This window comes from Callionymus lyra, chromosome 2 (genome assembly GCF_982586985.1).
Source record: "Callionymus lyra chromosome 2, fCalLyr1.hap1.1, whole genome shotgun sequence".
Lineage (NCBI taxonomy): Eukaryota > Metazoa > Chordata > Actinopteri > Syngnathiformes > Callionymidae > Callionymus > Callionymus lyra.
Genome location: NC_141819.1, coordinates 28,384,216 through 28,403,379, shown reverse-complemented (window position 1 = coordinate 28,403,379; position 19,164 = coordinate 28,384,216). Strand labels below are relative to the sequence as shown.

At 39.5% G+C, this 19,164-nt stretch overlaps 2 protein-coding genes across 3 annotated transcripts in view; both read left to right on the top strand.

The window, feature by feature from the left end:
• The window catches only part of ryk (receptor like tyrosine kinase), a 30,825-nt gene extending 27,532 nt beyond the window's left edge, over positions 1-3,293 (top strand). For both annotated transcript variants that reach the window (XM_087784467.1, XM_087784466.1), the window contains 2 exons: positions 209-345; positions 2,642-3,293. In XM_087784467.1, the coding sequence (XP_087640593.1) occupies positions 209-345; positions 2,642-2,753 (249 nt within the window). In that variant the 3' untranslated portion in view covers positions 2,754-3,293. The remainder of the gene's footprint in view (positions 1-208; positions 346-2,641) is intronic.
• A 1,462-nt stretch (positions 3,294-4,755) lies between these two features.
• slco2a1 (solute carrier organic anion transporter family, member 2A1) lies at positions 4,756-19,151 on the top strand. The gene is made up of 14 exons (XM_087784465.1): positions 4,756-4,912; positions 9,679-9,816; positions 11,126-11,288; positions 11,446-11,658; positions 11,765-11,863; positions 12,852-12,991; positions 13,301-13,373; positions 13,438-13,602; positions 13,799-14,003; positions 14,136-14,283; positions 15,805-15,968; positions 16,184-16,248; positions 17,339-17,459; positions 17,538-19,151. Exons 1-14 carry the CDS (start codon positions 4,853-4,855, stop codon positions 17,656-17,658), a joined length of 1,875 nt encoding a protein of 624 aa, XP_087640591.1. The 5' UTR covers positions 4,756-4,852; the 3' UTR covers positions 17,659-19,151.
• Positions 19,152-19,164: the final 13 nt, after the last annotated feature.

Below are 19,164 nucleotides of genomic sequence, written 5' to 3'. Positions count from 1 at the left end.
TGTGTCCAAACAGAACCAGCACTGTTGACGAATGCTAAAGAGTATTTATATGTAAAATATTTCCTTGCATTGTTCAAGTGAAATATTACGTGTTGGTGTGCGACACTGACCTTCCGCCGTCTGGCCTGACACTGGAGTGTTGACGGCTTGTTACTTGCTGATTGTTTAACTCTGTGCTGACGGCTTAATGTCCTTTTTTTTCCCACAGTGGGCTTTTGGCGTGACGCTGTGGGAGCTGATGACCCTGGGCCAGACTCCTTATGTGGACATTGACCCCTTTGAAATGTCGGCCTACCTGAAGGATGGATACAGAATAGCACAGCCAATCAACTGTCCGGATGAGCTGTACGTCTGTTCGTCCCTTTTTAATACAAGAGTACAAGATGCCGTTCCTTTGATTTAAATATTTTTTCTAAAGGGAAACTAATGTCAAACTCTTACTCTCTTGACTCACTCGCATGTTTCAAACATTGAAGTCTTCCTCTCCAAGATGTAGTAAGTCTCTCACCATGACCATGTTTTGAACTTATTACTTTATAAAGGTCTCCCCCGTCTGAAATCTCCACAAAGGAGAGGTTACGAGAGCCATTTTGATTACGCTCGCTTACATCATACAACAAGTCCCTTGGAGGTGGAGACGTCTGGCTTTGATGACACCTTGATATTTGACTAATTACAGCAGAGCTGGTGTGCTTATGGTAAACAATAATTAATCTCCAGAAAAACAAGGAGTTTTTTTTAGGGGTCGGTGCTTAAGATCATTTTCTAATGTAAATATTTCAATGAAAAGAGAGTTTTGTACAAACAAACACATACTGATGAGTACAATAGAGAACCAACATCTATTTAAGACACACTTACATCAACACATTAGTTGACCTTAAAGATTATTTAAAGAAAACTCCTAACTTGATAAAATGAATTAATGTTGATTTTCATTTTTTTTTTCTACGACATTGGAGTTACAGTAGCTGCTTGACTTTTTAATCTAGGCCCGTTGTTGACTCTACATTAGTTAAAAAGACGTATATTTGTATTTAAAATATTTAAAGAGAGGAGGCAAAGAGACATTAATAATAGGTGCTTTTGACAAGTTTTCCATTTGCTGATGACTCGCTGCTGTCGGAGGTGGTTGTGCAACGAGTTTCAGTTTCCGATTTCATCTGAACTTTATAATGTTATGGAAAGATGAGATCTTATCTTTTGAGAAGTTGCTTAATGGCTCCAGACACGCACCTCCTCTCGCTCGCTCGGTGCCTCATGAACCCTCCCTGCAGCTGCGTGATACAACCACATCTGCTCAGAGCCTTGTTCATAAAACGTTTTCTCAACACATTTATACAGCGCCACCTGCAGCATTCTGTCACCCACTGATCATCCGGGTTCAGCCGCTGAGGTAGAAGAACGTGTAAATGTTCTTGCGTGCCATTCTGTTGATTAGATTTCCCTCCTCGATACAATAACTGGTAAGGGAGGACTTCCTATTCCTAAACATTGGACGCTCCGAAGTGAAACATTTAAGGACGTGTAATTGTGATAACATCTCCATCATTTCTATCAGCGCCGCACAGGCAGCTGCTGCACATTGTGTTGGGTCAGAACCTGATTACAATGCTGCAGTGAGACGCCAGCGGAACAGTGTGGGACAAACAAACATCCAGCAGGTTACATTAAAGTCACGTTTGGCTGCGAGCACGGGCCTCATTGTACAAAGAAGTTCATGGATCTTATACTAAATACGGTTGTACACTCAAATCCAAAAAATGGGGCGGAAACAAAAATGTTCAGATGTATGAGTCTGTGCGTCCACACACGCATAAAACCACTTTTCCTTTGTACATCCCAATCAACGTGGAATTAATCGCTGCCTTGTTCGTCCCTTTCCACAGCGATCAGAAAAAATGAATGAAAACATGACTTTAAACAAGATTCACTTTTTATTTTTGTCGATTTAAACATTTCTGACATGGATCACATACCTTAATTTAAATGAGTGCAGACGAGCTCCGGTATAAATGTTTATATTTTACATACAGGGTTATTAATGCGAATACTTTATTAACAGATTATTAGGGGCTTATTTGAAACATCCTTCAATGGAGTTCAACAAGAATAAAACTGTAAATCAGTAACTTAAAGCGCTTGGTGATGATGATGAAGATGGTCTGAGCTTATGAATATGAATTATTATTATTACATTTATAAAATAAAGGGTTTCGTTTACAAAGGACGAATGAACAAATCATGTGACGGTGTATTTATTAAGTGTTTTTCAAGGAGATCTGATCACAAGAGGGAAACTTTCATTCTGCAGCTTCAGTTTGATCAAACGTGATGTTGTTCCACAAGAACGTCTGTGACTCTTGTAGAGAAAGACTTGAAGCGATCATTCTGTTAGTTGTTTTATAAAAACAAGCTCATCATTTCTTTACATTTTTTCTGAGTAGCGTAAAATAGAAGATTCAAATATTTATTATAAAATGATCGACGTTGTCTTAATAAATACAGATCATCAGTTTGGTGAATGAAAACATTTTAATGAGCCTTTTTAACACTCTTTTCATTATTGAAACATATGGACTTTGACGTGGAAATGTCTTAAAATGAAGGTGTTGAATCCGCTCATCCTTCTCTCCTACAGGTTCGCGGTGATGGCGTGCTGCTGGGCCCTGGACGCCGAGGAGAGACCCAAGTTTCAGCAGCTGGTCCAGTGTCTCACAGAGTTCCACGCAGCTCTAGGAGCTTACGTTTGAACAAAGCTCTCATTTTAAAGGAACAGTTCTTCAGCTGACAAACACCTGCACATCCATGTGTATATTTTCTATTGTTTTATATACTGTTGAATCTACTTTTTTTACCTTGTAGTGAAGTGAAACATTTGTCGTCCACCTTTTATGTGCATTTAAATCCCGACGCTCTTTGACAACACCTGAAGATTCATGGAACGGATCCGTCTGATCCTCAAGAATCGGACTGATATTTCTCCTGCTACAGAGACTCATTTGTTGAGGTACAGCCGGCAAAAAAACAGATCAGGTACGTGTTCCATAAAGGTGAGATCTGGAGGATCTCGTGGAGGACCTTCCGCCCCGGAGAGGGCACCAAGACTTTTGTACTTTATAAGCTTCTTTGACTCGCTCTACTGTTCACCGTCACATGTGCGCCTCCATCCCGCTGTCCTCCTCCTCGTGACGGGCGCCCGTGGTCACCGCATGTTGAATTAAGGTTGTAAACCTGTCAAGTTCTTATGTTCACAATTAAATTTAATTCTCTTTTTTGGAATTTAAAAACTCCTCATTGGTGTTCCACAGAGCTGCTTCATTCCTTCCTTTCAGGGTGAACCTTGAGTCTATCGTCACAGTTCTGGTCAAGCGTGAGTAAACTTCATTGTTGTCGACGGTGGAGCGTCTGCAGGACGTGCAGCGACTCGAAGTCAACCGTTGAGTGTTTGCAAGAGAGCGTGTCTGACGTCTTGTCACTAATGAGAACAACTCACTGACGCACGCGGCTCGACACGCCTGCTTTCATCGAGGAATTGTTGTCCAAACTTCTTTTCCTTCTTTTGAAATGGAAAAAAAAGTAGGATTTTCTTTTAATTATGCCATTTATTATTGAGCCGATGAATTCATTCATCACCCAACAACAGATAATATACACCCTTATTAAAATATAGCATACGTTTTATTTTAATACAGTATGTGTTTCCTGTCGCACATTTACTTCAGTTTGATCATTGGATTTGTTATCGGTTTAATATACGTTTTTTTTCTTGATTTTCATTTTAAATGCATATGGTGGTCATTTTCATTTTAATCAACCCTTTATCTATTTGGATCCTACAAGGGTTTTTGTTTTAATCTCTTGTCTGTGGTTCCACTTACGTTCTGACTCACTCGCATGTTTCAAAGGTTAAAGTCTTTCTCTCCAAGATGCAGTAAGTCTCTCATCATGACCATGTTTTGAACTTATTACTTTATAAAGTTCTCCCTCGTCTGAAATCTTGGCAAATGAGAGGTTACGAGAGCGGAGTTCATTATGACATAATGATGGATATCTAAGATCAATTCACACCAAAAACAAAATAACTTTTTCTTTAAAGTAACTGTATTTGGGTATCATTTAAAATATATATATATTTTTTTTTTTAATGTGTGATAATGGCATTTCTGGGAATAAGTGACATATTTCACACATGCAACATCAGTACATGTTCTTGACTAAACGTTGAAATGTGTTGAAGCACCTGATTTTTAGTTTTTCTGCAGGTCATGCAATTGTATTTTCACTTCTTTTTTTCCTGAACGTCGGTCCGTCAATATAATCCTGACACTAAACCGGTCCACGGTACCAAACAGGTTCTGAAGCCCTGGTTTTAAGAACCGCAGGCATTATTTATTTGATCAAGATAATGCGATTTCGACATTATTTCATTAACCGGCCCATGATTTCTGACCAAGTTTACCGTGTAATAGCTCGTATGTTCCCCCTAATAACCCTCCAGCCAGCAGCCCTGGCCTCCCTCCTGCCTCCCTGTGACCCCATCCTGCCACATACCTGGAGCACTGAGGCGTTCAAATGTTGGGGAACATGAGGGCAACAGAACTGCTGCTGACAACACAAGAGCGTCTCTCTCTCTCTCTCTCTGGACACACGAGTGAACGTGGAGGTGAAGATAGAACTTCTCGTCTTCTGCGCGCGCGCACTCACAGGTGACTCCGCACGCGCGCGTGACCCTGCCCTCTACTCACTCTACTCACTCACTCGCGTGCGTCCGTGGATCAGGTCCAGTGGAGTCCCGGATAAAAAGGCAGCACTCTGAGCAGGACTGAGGAGCTGAAGGACTGACGCTGTCATGGACTTGTATTCCCAGAGAGGCGCGAGGAGACCCGCGAGAATGTTCCACAACATCAAGGTACTGTTCTCTGCTGTGGACCTGTTTCAACTCGACTGCACATCTAACGTTTAACCCGTGGAATACATTAAATTATTTATTAGTATTATTATTATTTGAAGCCCACTCTTCTTTTCAACAATATGTTTAAAACTTTAACAAATACGCAAAATATTTTTCTGTCGTTACATTTGTATTTTTCACAATATCAAATTTCAAGTGTAGAATTTGAAAAATGTCGGTTTGACGAATATAAATATTACATATGCACGTGGTTCTTTGAGTAATAGCGTTGAAAATTGTTTACAAAAATTAAAATGATCATTTTACTCATTTTATTTTAAATTCTATTATTTTAATTTAATATTTACATTTTTAATTATCAAAAAAAATATATATATATATATACATGCGGGATTTTCCGAGAAGAATAAAAACCATAGAAGAAGAATATGGGCAATAGAAGTACTCTAAAATGTAAGAGCATCACTTTTTCGTCATTTACCATGTTCAGATCACAGTTATCTGTTCAAACTATTATTCATTTGTATCCTTAATAAGCCGTCCTCTGTCTGTTTTCAATAGACATTTCATTCCCACTAACTCATGTTTAGGGTGTTAATGATGTGTAACTGTCAATCATCCAGGACACACTGTACCAGAGGTAGTGAGTAATAATGAGACGACGGCACTGACATCTCGTTGAGAAATGAGAGCAGAGTTGTGACTGATCATGAAGAGATAGTTGAGCAACTCAACAGTTCCTTCAGATGACCTTTTTTTTTATTTATCTGCTCAGATTAGCAGCTATTTTATGAGCAACAACTTCCTGAGCTGACTGTAGAGTTGGAGGCGGTGAAGCTTCCCCTCCTGCTGAGCCTTCCTGTACCTGGAGATCAAAGCTGGCTCCGTCGGTATATTTAGTTAATGGGAGTAGTTCAGAAGAATGTCTCCCACCGAACCCGCCTGCTGTTCTTTCCTTTCTCCCAGAGCTGATGATGCTCAACGTTTGTCCAAAATAGTTTATTTTTCTGTTGCATTCATGTCCCGACAGAAGGAAATACTTGCTGAGCTGCTTCTACAGGAAACCAAATGTCACTGCGTCAGTCAACTCAGACCCACCAAGGTGTCGGGATTAAGACGCCCGTCCATTTATTCCAGCGGTTCACTGTGTACAGAACTTTATTGACTAGAGTTCTTCGGAACGTTCTGTTTTCCTCCTCTTTGAACTGTGTTGCAAGCTTCACCTGAGGTGCAGCAAGAGTTGCAGTATAACGCTCTCCTTACACTCGTGTTGAATGAAGTGTGTTTGGGAATCACTGCCAATCAAAATGTTGACTTGACGAAACAAATACAAGTTTCTCAAAGAACTCATAGATTCTGTGTCAGGCTTGTTAAACTGCTGTTGTTTCACAGAAGACCTCACACAAGTTAATTGAACTTGTTTGATTAAATACAAAAAAAGTGGTAACAATTTCAATCGTTTCTTATGCTATAGAAACTTTGTAGAAAATAAAATAAACTAGTGGAAATTGTAGTGGTTGACAACATTCTTGCTTGATTTTTTTTTTTTTTTTTTTTTTTTGCACAAGCATTAAATGTATCATTTAGAAATAAAATTGTAAATGTATGTTGAACATCTTCGACAGTACATTGGGAAATTTGATCGAGAGACACAAATGGTTCCTGGGCCAGGCTGAATTAGAATTCAGAATCGGATCAGAAACATTTGTTGCTGATGTTGTGAACACACAATAGCAGTATAATGGAATATTGAAATTATTGTTGTTGATTTTTGGCTTTGAGATGTTTATCATCAGCATGATCTGTATGTCTGAGGTCATGGTTGATGCCCAGTTGTGTGTGACGTTGGACGATTCAGGTCCAACTGTTCATCATGGTTTTAGTGTGCTTTGGGGTGTTAATAAGTAGGTGTTTAAGTAAAACATCGCTAACTTAAATATCATGTTTTATTTTTTCTCTATACTTCATACTTCACTGATATTAAACAACACTCTATAGATTGTTTGGGTTTTTTGTCTTTCGATCATATTTTAGTCATCATTGTTATGCGTCACATTCACAGCTTTTTTTTCCATTTTGTTTTGCAATTGAACTTCTAACCACTAGATGGCAGCAGTCATTACATCCTTCGTAAGAGATGAAATCCTGCAAGATCCCCGCATTGACTTGGGACAAGAGGATACAGTTATCTCCTGCAGCTTTTAAAGCTGATGTTTGGACATAGTTTGATTTTAAAACAAATTAAAACTGCAACAACTTATGCGACACCAGAGTCAAGTACTCGGACAATACTATAAAAAAAATCTTTGTTACTACAGTATCGGTCTGTATAGCAATATATCGCATCGTTGCCCCTGTATCGTGATACATATCGTAGCACATGATTCTTACTGATACTAATACGTTGATCGACTGGTTAAAATGAAAGTACTGACGACAGTTATCATTAAGATCAATTCAAAATACAACTAAACATTGTTGTTGTTAGATAGTTTAATATAATTAATATTGTTGTTGTGAGAGTTAACAGACGCCACATACTGCTCATGTTCTTCTTTTTAATAAACCAGATCTTAATAAACATGTCAACTCTTAACTACTGATATTATTCCTCCCAGTCATAACAAAACTGGAATCAAGCCACGATATTGAAAAGGCTATAAAGTTTTGTGTCAACATCTTTCCACGTTCAAGTAATAATAGTGTTTATTAGACACATTTATAGCCGAGCGAATCAAATCCCTCAATCCAAACTGTGGTTTCACGTCTGACATGGAATTACCGACGATCAACTTGTGAATTGATCTCGCTAAACGGTTCAGGATAATGACAGTGAAATATTACACAATGGATTGAAAGCGTCTTTTGTGTGCAATAGAAATACTGCCACAGCAAAAGCTTTAATACAAGCTTGGATTGTTCTTCATGCACAGAAGGTATCGACTTTAGTCCAGCGGTACACAGACGCTAAACACCTGAGTTCATCCTTGTTATCGCGGCTAATCTTTCTTATACCGTCGTGACTTCTGCACCTTCATGACCTCTTAACCGCTGCAGCACTAGTCGACAGAAAGAAAATAATATCTTGCTCTAGAATCAGACTTTTATGCTTACCATAACACTTCAGTTTGTTATCACACATCCTCTCTGCACACTTTGTTCAGACCTCTGTGCAGAACTTAAGTTTGAAAACTAGACTAGCGACATTTTTAACCTTTTCAGCTCCAGCTTACCTCACGACCGCATGCATTTGTAGATGATGTGACTCTGAGACCAATGGACTGGTGCGACTTCTTTAGGTGACAAACTAGAATCTGGCAATACGATCTTGATTGCGATATGATGACCCTTAACCCATGTGTGTGAAAACAAATGTGTTAGTGGTATCCCTTGTGTTGTCTCTGACTCAAGGTGTTGTCCCTGGCTTCCATAAAAACATATGCAGTGGTGGAGGTCGTTCACCTTAAAAAAAAAAAAGGGCAACAAAAGGGATACCACAAACTCATTTGTTTTTCGGGCCAACGGGTCACCTTGACCCAGAGACGGCACAAGGGTTGATGACGTTGTGAATTCTTCTCATGTTTTGAAACCAAAATATGTCCAAACATCAGCTTTTACAAGCTGAATCCTCTCGTCCTCAGTCATCGTCGGGATCCAGCAGAATGTCATTGTTCCTTTAGCTGCGGAGGAGTGTCTTCACTGGGTATGTTGACTCCATCTCAGGGGTTCACCCCAGACGCCTCCTCACTGAGTGACATCTCAGACAAACAGTTATTTTACTGCACATGTGTAGCACAAGGATGAATCACTGCAACTACAGTTGAATAACCGTGGTCTTGGTCTGTAAACGTCTTCATAACAGGTCATAGATCAAAGATTCTTTTTCATCTCAATGCTTGTCAAATATTCAGAAGTTAAAGTTGATGCTTCTGTTCACTTATCATCATACTTAATATGTTCACATCTAGCAGGAAGGTTGATCGTCTAGTCGTTGACATCTTGACCCCTTAAAAAAAACTAGAAAAAGATTGACGTTTTTAAAATGTACATTCTTATATCTGACGAGAAGCATTGAACCCTGTCATAGACTGTCGTAAGGTCCTTAAAAATGCTGATTGTTCTGCCTGTGATGTCGGATCTCAACCATCAGTTTGTTGAAACGAAGCTTCTACCTCAGTGTGAAGAATGTCCTGCGCTGCGGGAGCTAGTTATGGTCTCAGTGTGTTGTCGTAGTCGAAACATTCCAGACGGATCTTTGTGTGTTCGGTTGAAGCAATTTGCTTCAGAAATGTCTCGGGAATGTCTGAGAGTTTCACCCAAACTTTTGTGTCAAAAGCGTGAGGAACTAAGATGAATAAGAGACTAGAATAATCGCTGGTGTTGTTCCTGGGGGTTAAATAACAGCAGCGGCTTGTGTGTCGTCTTAAGACTGCTGACATCATCATAAAAGATTCTGATCCCTTATTATCCCCCCGATTATTTTATTTGAAATCATGCATTACTCAGGATTTGGTAGCTATGCCAACAATAAGTGATGATCGGGATCACTGTTCACATACAGAGGATTCATCACAAATCTTGAGGATAGAAAAACAACTTGAAATATTGTTTAATTTGAACTTTTTAAAAGTAAAAACGCAATGAAAATGAAAATCTTTGAATCCCTGAAATTGTTTTCATGAATTATCAATTGTCAAATTGAATATTTAGTGTAAGGTTTTCTCGTTTTGACTGGAAATCAAAGAGTTTGTGTTCTGTGGCAGTTCTTCGTGCTGTGCCACAGCCTGCTCCAGTTCTCGCAGCTGCTGTACAGCGCCTACTTCAAGAGCACCATCTCCACCATCGAGCGGCGCTACGGCCTGAGCAGCTACTCGTCGGGAACCATTTCCTCCCTCCACGAGGTGAGAGCCAACGATAACACAGACTCTCAGATCCTGATGACTTTATTTCAAGGACGGTGATGACAGCAGAGGAACTGGGAAAAACGAGCAACGCATCACAATCGCACTTCCAGATAATCCAAGTGGGACCAGTTGTTAGCACTTTTTTTTATATCACACTGAGATTTTTTTTTTTTCAAAGTTTTAGTCAGTTTTACTACATGACGGCCTGAATGTTGATATGTTATAAAAGCAAACATGAAAACGCAGTCAAGGTTAGTCTTATGTTCTATTCCAGGGGCGGCTAGTGATTTTTTTTTTTTAAGTGGGGCTCTTGTATTCAGACTTCACCTTCCTGAGTTATATAAACGTGATGTCACTGATGGGTTATTCTTAAAGTGACCCCACACACCCCAGATAGACAGGATATGACGAATGACGGAACGAACCAAGATTATTATCAGAACGTGAATCAATTCAAATACAGTTTATCAGAGTGACAAATTCTACAAACATACAGACTCATCAGTGTTGTTGATTATTTTCAAACTAAAAAAGAAAAAATTATAATGTATAAAATATAATAAATAAATAATAATAATAAAAATAATATAATACTCCACCCCAGCGCCCTCTATGGACCATCCGCCACTGTTCTATTCTTCTTATGCTATTTTTCTTCGCCTTCATTTTATCATAAACTATTCACTTTTCTTTTTGGGCTGAATTTATTTTATGGTTCAAATCCACGTCGCGATTTAATGGAATGCAAATTCAAATAGTCCTAAATCCATGGTAGGTTGTGGCCTTTCACAATGTTTCTGTTTTATTTTTCTATTATGCGTTTTTTTATATTTTTTTTATTTAGATTCCAGCGTGTTGTGCTGTCCTGTTATTAAGTTTTTTTTACAGTTAGAAAGTAAAATAAATACAGTGTATATTTATTTATTAATCACTTCACCTCATTTCATCAAAATATTAAGACAGTTGAGTGCGTAAAATATGTTTATTCCATTAAATGTTGCGTTGGTCGTACTTTACAACGACTTTTATTGTGTGATATAAAATACTGAATCACTGAATTTAATCTTTTATTTTCCCCTCGATCAAACCCAACTTCTTTGCTAGCTCTTGTCTGATTCAATCCCAAAGACCTTAGTCAAGTTTTCCATGTAGAATAACCGTTGCCCAAATGACCAGCTGGTACTACACTACAGGTCCCATAATGTACTGCAACACCTGCAGCTTTAACACACGGTTGTGTCTGCTCCTGTGTACATGCTGCGAGTGCAGAAGAAACTGATGAACTGTTTATTTTTGTCTCCTCTAGGTCAGCAACAGTGTGCTGATCGTGTTCCTGAGTTACTTCGGGAACCGTGTGCATCGTCCTCGCGCCATCGGGATCGGTGGAATCCTCATGTCCATCAGTGCGCTGATCCTCACCATACCTCACTTCCTGTCCCAGCCTTACGATTACGACTCGGTGTTGCACAGTGAGTCAAAGGTCCTGCTGCAGCTGTCTTGAAGAAAGACAGGCATTTCCTTTTATTTCAAAGACAAAAGTTAAAAGTGTAATCAGGTCGTAGCTTTTAACGTTTTGTCCACACGCTGGCATTGACCGTTTTTTTTTTTTCTTCCTTCATCGTCCAGATCGTCATGACATTTGCAACCTGCAGATGAACTCCAGCGCCACCGAGTCGTGCGGCAACGAGGAGAGCCGACGTCTGAGCGACACCAACAACGTGTGGCTGTTCATGGCCATCGCGCAGCTGCTGTTCGGCGCCGGCTCCGTGCCCATCCAGCCCTTTGGGATCTCTTACATCGACGACTTCGCCGGCCAAGCAAACTCTGCTCTTTACATAGGTGACTGTCCCCGAGTTCAAAGACTCGCCGATCGATCGTGTTGGACGTTAAAGCCGACCGAATGCAAAGGTCAAAGGTCACTGATTCTCTTGATTTTTTGTGGCAGCGATCTTGTTTGCTGTGTCTGTATTCGGGCCCGCGGTGGGTTACCTGGTGGGCTCCTTCATGCTGCGCATCTACGTGGACGTGGACAGGAATGGATTAGGTGGGTCGGCTCTTAAAATATCTTCACAACAAAGCTGAGCTTGCCACGTGTGACTTGTGAATTCTATCAGTGATTCATCCCCGTCGGGATCCCGTCAACATTTGTACCATCAACAGTTCAATCATTTATAGATCAAGTGTTTGTTTTTGCAACAAGAAAAAAAGTTATACCCAAAACAAGAAGATGAAATGATCTTTGAAAGCCACTTCCACAGATGATAAAATAGTTAGTTGAGTGTTGTTGTCGACTGAAGGAGGGATGGAATCCGAGCCTGGACCAGTCATCAGTTACATCAATTAGAGAAAAACCTGTTTGTGCCTCAGGCTGGTTCTGGACTCTTCCCTCGAGAGGCTCGGAGTGGAAGTGCTGCTGCTCGACCAGAGAAGCCAGTCGAGGTCACTCAGGCGTCCATTTATCATACTTTTTGGATTGGGAGGAGGCCCTGGGTCAGACAATGTGGGAATATTGTCGTTTGTTGTCCCAGAAGCTCCTCTGTAATATCCCAGAAGAGCTGAAGAGTTTAAAAAAAACACAAAATATTATAAAAGCATATTAGATTATTGTCGTGCATCTTCTTATTTAGTATTATATTTTATGTTGGTGCAGAGGCTGCTATTTGGAAAAAAAACACACAGAAAAACACTCACTCAGCAATGCCTAGTATTTCATGAATTCATGAATAGTTTATTAAAATCATGTCAAAGTCTAACAAGGGTGTTGTTATCTTCAACCATTCAGGAAATTGTGCAGACGTTGATATGAGCGCAAATATCCGCTCAGCAGAGTCAACTAAAAAATTCTAGAGAGGTATTTTCTCAGAAACTCAAAGACATGTTATCGAAACAGTCCTTTAGTGGACTATTTAAAATGTAACATGTTTACTGTTTGACATTGTGTATGTTTTTTTTTACTTGTTTCTATTTAGTTCTTTTTGTTTCACATCTGCGTTGAGGATCTTGTTAACTGGTGTCACTGATCTAACCCATAGATGCAGAACTAGAGCTCAGACCCGGTGACCCCCGCTGGGTTGGTGCCTGGTGGATCGGGGTGCTTATGGCTTTCGGCTTCCTCTTCCTCGCCTCCATCCCATATTTCTTCTTCCCTCGTAGTATGCAGACAGAACGCTTTGTGAGTTTTCCTGTTTTTTGTCGCTGGTATGACTCGATGATAATATACATAGTCATTTGCAAACATTTACTGACCTCTGCTGGCTGAACGAAGTATTGCAACTACAACTGTTTCTAACGTTTATTCATAAACACATTAACTGTATGATAGAAGTTACCCTGTTTTTAAATGAATGATCTTTAAAATAGATTATGATAGTGTGGACCATTATTTACAATTTCAAAGTTTACTATCATCTTTCGTATCCTTCCTTCTAATTACAAACACCATCTTTGGAATTTAATCTTTAAAATGTGTGCGTTTCTCTAGGAGCACAAACATGATTGTGACACGAAAGAGGATTTTAAGAAGCCCGATGTGTCGTTATTTGAGTTCCTGAAAAGTAAGTTAAATACAGTCAAGTCATTCTGATTCATAAAATTGATTGAGATTCTCCGTCTGCCCAGTGTTTCCCAGATTGTTCGGACACCTCCTGCTCAGCCCTCTTTTCCTCACTCTGGTCCTGGCCCAGTGCTGCTTCTCCTCTGTCATCGCCGGCCTCTCCACCTTCCTGAACAAGTTCCTGGAGCGACAATACAGCGCCTCCACGTCAGACAGCACCTTACTAGTGGGTGGGTGTTGACCGCTCTTGCTGTGTTTGGTATATATAGGACTGGGAAAACATTTTAAAAACGTTTTTTGTGGTGTAAATAATCCTGTAAATGAGTACTTCCTCTTACTGTTAAAAAGGGGGTATAGTTTCAAATATTTAAGTTATTACATTTTAATATGTGTCGGGAAAGATAAAAAATGTAAACTTGTCTCCAGGTGCGGTGAACCTGCCAGCGGTGGCGGTGGGGATGCTGGTGGGTGGAGTCATCATGAAGAAGACTGGTCTCTCTCTGAAGAACATCCCACGCTTCTCTGTGGTCATGCTGACCATCTCCACCCTCCTCTGTGTCCCCCTCTTCTTCATGGGCTGCCCGACCCAGGAGGTCTCCGAGGTCTACCCCTCCAAAGTGGGGCCGCACGGGTGAGCCTGGAAAGACTCCATAAATACTTGAAATGTGTAGAGATTATAGTGAAAATTTACTTTTTAAAAGTTGAATTAAACTTTTCTGTATAAACTGGCATGTCTTAAATATCCCTGGTTTCTCCGCCACAGATCCCTGTCCCAGTGTTACTCCAACTGCTCGTGTCTGTCGAGTGCCTTCAACCCGGTGTGCGGCTCCGACGGCGTGGAGTACATTTCTCCGTGTCATGCCGGCTGCACCAACTTCACCAGAGAGCCCAACAACACCCACAGGGTTCAGGTCAGTGTGAACATCTCCACCGGCGTCAAACGGCTGCTCGGCTGCGCTGTACGTGCCTCAAACCCACGCCTCGTAGAGCAATAATCTCACCGCTGACGAATGATCCGTCACCCAGACATCATAATCTTGGCGGAGGGAATAATGACATGATGGATGGGTACATCCACCTTCATTAAAGACAAAGGAGAGGATTCAAGCAAGAGTCGAGATGATTTGCAATCGACGGAGACTAAAACATTTTAAATTATAAACTGTCAATCCTTTCATGGCCGCTCAGGCACATCACCTGCGTATGGTTTTGGAAGGTGTTATTAATTTTAACTGAGGGCTCGCGGGCACAGTAGTGAGTGAGGAGTGAGAGTAAAGAGTCGCTGAGATGCATCGCGCTGTGTTTTATGTCTTTCTCTCGTTCTCTCTTTTTACTCAACAGTCGTTGTTTAAAGACACCCGATCACAAATAATGACATGTTTTCTGTAATTGTGTTGAGGCGTCTTTGTGAATCAACCTTTGTCCTTAGCAGGTTCATGCATCATATCGTCCTCAGATGATTCTCGTAATCTAATGTGAGAAGTTGAAGGTCAGATGAATAGAGGAGGGAAACGCATGAAAAAGCAACGTTTTAATAAAATGTGATGACCAGATATTAATTAAATAATGGTGAAAACTAAGTAAGTGGAACATTACCAAAAACCTTTTAATAACATGTTTTGCTAGTCCATGTTAGTCCCAAAATATACTGTATATAACTGTAGGAAGTCATATACACAGTATAAAGTTTGGCAACATCATATACCAAATATGCATTAAAATAATGTGGAATAATTCTATTGTATGGTAATGAAATAAATACTACATTTATTTATACTAATTTTTATCCTGTGGCCTTAAAGACTTTATTAACACAGTATTAATGCAAATTTCTACTTCAAAACAATAACATAACATAACATTTATCTTTGATGAGGCCAGAAATGAGTGTATACCTCAGCTTAATTTTAAGGAATTATTGAACAAATGTTTAGTTTTAACTTTATTTTATGCCTTAATTCAAAGGTTTTCAAGTGCACATCTTAGGTAAGGTTGTTCCAAGATGTTCCTCTTTTCTTAATTATTGACATCATTAAAAAAAGAAATAATGGTTCACAGGAAACTTCAGTTCCAGGCATTCATAATTTTTTTATTTCAACAGGCCTGGATTTCTTTATATTCCCACTCTTGTCCAGTCGAAAAAGCACAGGTTGATTAAAGAGCAGAATTATAATCACCATTATTTAGATTTTAGAAGCCCCCAGTTAAATATGATCTTATGTATTTGCTACTGGTTACCACTTCATTTCAGTGAAGCCACATTTGAAATGTAGTTAAATATCGACTATCGAGGTTCAACTGAAAAGCTGTTGTTGTTTATATCGTCTTTTTTTCCACCTGTGAAACCAACGAACCACCAGTGAGCGTCCTTCAGAGAACACATGCATTATTAATTTTTTTGTGTATTTTTGTGGCTTCTCTTCCGTCTCCAGCTGTACACCAACTGCAGATGTTTACTAGGAGGTCAGAGTCAGGCCACGCCGTCTCCCTGCCCGAACAGCTGTCCTCACCTTCTCACCCCTTTCATCCTGGTCATGTCTCTGGCCTCTCTGGTCGCCTGCCTCACGCACAACCCCATGTACATGATGGTGCTGAGGTGAGACATACTGCTGCTCTCAGGTGTTTGACTGTCTGTGTATAAAGACATATTATTTCAGTTTAGAAAAGACTACACAAAGCGTAATTACTGTTCTTTTAAGTCATTTTTGCATGTTATACAAACATAATTATCGTCACGTGTCTTATAATAATATGTTCTTGCATCAAATGATAAGTAGAACGATAAAGTTTTTTTTTCTCCTCTGTTTGCAGATGTGTGTCGTCTGAGGAGAAGTCCTTTGCTATTGGGATTCAGTTTTTACTGATGAGAGTTTTGGGTGAGTTTGTGTCTCCTCTGAGCTTGAGTCGCATATCAAACACTTTGTAACGGATTCCAGTTTGAATGAAATACTGACTATAGAGAGCCACTGTAGAGAAGGATTTCCGAGGAGGAGAAGAATGAGTGCAGTTGTGAGTGAAGTAATTCTTGCGAATGATGCAAAGAATAATATTTCTTAATTATTGAGTTCATCACTTTCAAGTGTGTTTTCAAGGATTAGGGTGTAAGACAATTTGGACGAATCGATATATTGCGATATTTGTTTCAGTTTTTAGTTTCAGTTTATTTAAAAGGACAATGTGTAATTCATTAAAAATATGAATGCACCAGATTTAGCACAATGCTACTTTCCATCTGTAGTCCTCAACAAAGTTGCATACAGTTTACATAAAACATCACATGAAAATAAAGCAAAAACACAGTACAATCTAATAATGTCAATGATGGCCAAATACCCGTCTGGTACTATTAGTGCGAGTAGGACTGGTGTTCATAAAACTGTATCGATATAATAATACAATAATAACAGAAATGTATCTATTCATTCATTTATTTTTCATTTTTATCATGTATTGTTTGCTTTATATTTCCTTAAAGTGTATTTTTAATAAATTATTTTATTTTATTTTACAATTAACTTGCAAATATGCACTGCATTTTTAAATGTATGTGTTGCCTAAACACCTCACTAGATGGCAGCAGTCACTACATAGCTAAAGGAACAATGATATCCTGTGAGATCCCGGGGATGACTGAGGACGAGAGGATACAGTCGACTCCATCAGCTTTTAAAGTTGATGTTTGGAGATATTTTGAATTCAAAACAGATGAAAGCTGTTACCACTTTGTCAATAGTCTGTAAATCCTTCAACCACACAAGTACTCCGGCAATACTACAACTATATTCTTATTCCGACAGTATTACAATATATCGTACTGTCGCCCCTATATTGTGATACGTATTGTATCGCCGGATTCTAGCCGATACACATCACTATCAGCCAGAGCTGAGAATGTTACACTGAACAATACAATGTTGCATAAGTGGTTCCTGGAAGAGTTCTGAACGACTCCTCTCACCTTCACAGCATGGCTTCCAGCTCCAGCCATTTTCGGGGTGGCCATCGATTCGTCGTGCATCTGGTGGAAGAGCGTGTGCGGCAACAAGTTTAGCTGTGGTTACTATGACAACAACGTTCTGAGAAACAGGTAGGAGAAGAGTTTGTCTTCTGAAGAAGATTTCGTCAGTGTTCCCTGTTGACCTGACCTGTGATGAACCCCCTGCAGGTACCTGGGGCTGCAGGTGGGCTACAAGGTGATGGGCGTGGCCCTGCTGGTCATCCTGGGCTGGAAGGTGCAGAGGACGCAGGAGTACAACCTGGAGAAGAAGCCAGAAGGACTCCTGTGACCCTGACTCCTGAGACCTCCACCTGAACCAAATATGCTCGTATGCCAAAGCTCTGCTGCTCAGCACTGAACAACAAAGACAGTCTCACACTGTCTGAACCTGGTGCTTCATTTTGTTGGAGTTTTTTTTAAATCGATTTTCTTCCAAGTAGGAACGTTTAAGATTGAATTGGATTGAAGAGAAATGAAAATGATAATCTGTACCTCACCGACGTCTGAACAAGCAGCACCTAGAAACCCGCTGAGGTTTGTGTTCGTGCTGAAAACTCACTTTGTAACAAATTGACTAAACGGCTTAATATTTAAGTTTATTTTTGTCGTCTCCTACACAGAGACAGTGACGATAGTAATTCAGTCTTTCACATGTTTTTTTTTACAGCGCTAATACATTTTCGATTAGTCTGTTGTTCTTGTATGAAATTAATATCTCACTTTTGATGTTCTTGACTATGTTTTAGTTCATTAGAACGTGTACCTGTAATGCATGTTCTTCTTGTATGAGAGTAGTATTGATGAATAAAGTTAAATACCATCTCATGAATGTTAAATATTGCACCTACTAAACAAGGTCTTACAGGGTTTATCCCATCACAACTGATTTTAGTTGTAAGTAAGTAAGTCATTTTTATTTGTCCAGACCAGGGTCACAAAGCGCTTAAACAATCAAAACAATATTCAATAAAGTATATACTTTAAAGATCAAGATAAAACTGATAGTCTTTGTGAAGGAAGTGCTGGTGGTTTAGATTTTATTAAGAAAATCCTCCAGACTCACGAACCTAAGAGGGAGTCAAGAGGGGACAGGGGGAGGCAAAAGGGCAATAAATATTATTTAATCATTTTCCGCCGCTTACCTCTGCATTCAGGGGAAGTCAAGGAAGTCGAAGAAGTCTGGAAACAGCTGGCATGAAATGGATCTAACTGAAGATCTGGGGAGTGTGTCTGATGAAAATCTGGTCATAAATGCAGCAGTTTAAGGCAGTCACTCACCAGACTTGACACTTCAATTCCGCTGTCGGATGATGTCCTCATTGAAAACGACAAAATCCTCAAGATGACGATGAAGATGGAGCAGGTGGTGAAGAAGTGAAGCTAGGAAACGACTGTGGATTGTTGCTGGACGAGCCAAATCATCTGTAATCTAATTAAAAGATAAATACAATTTAAAATAGTCTTGATATGATCTTAATGAATCTTGTTTTTGTGTTTGGTAAAAGCTGATCCATGTTCAATTGAATAAATGCTAATCTGATACTAATGTTAATGTAGCTCACTTAGGTTTCAAAAATACATTTAAAATAAAAATGTAATTTAATTCTATTAATAGCATATAAAATAGTCATACAGGCAAGATTTAGGAACAGTGAGGAATTGTATTTTTGAATTTGTATCTCATTGTACTAATTTAAAAGGTTTTTTTTTTTTTTTTAAGAATTTCTAGCTATTGACGTTTATGTTTATCATTCATATGTCATTTTAATTTCATGCCATGACATGATTAGCATAA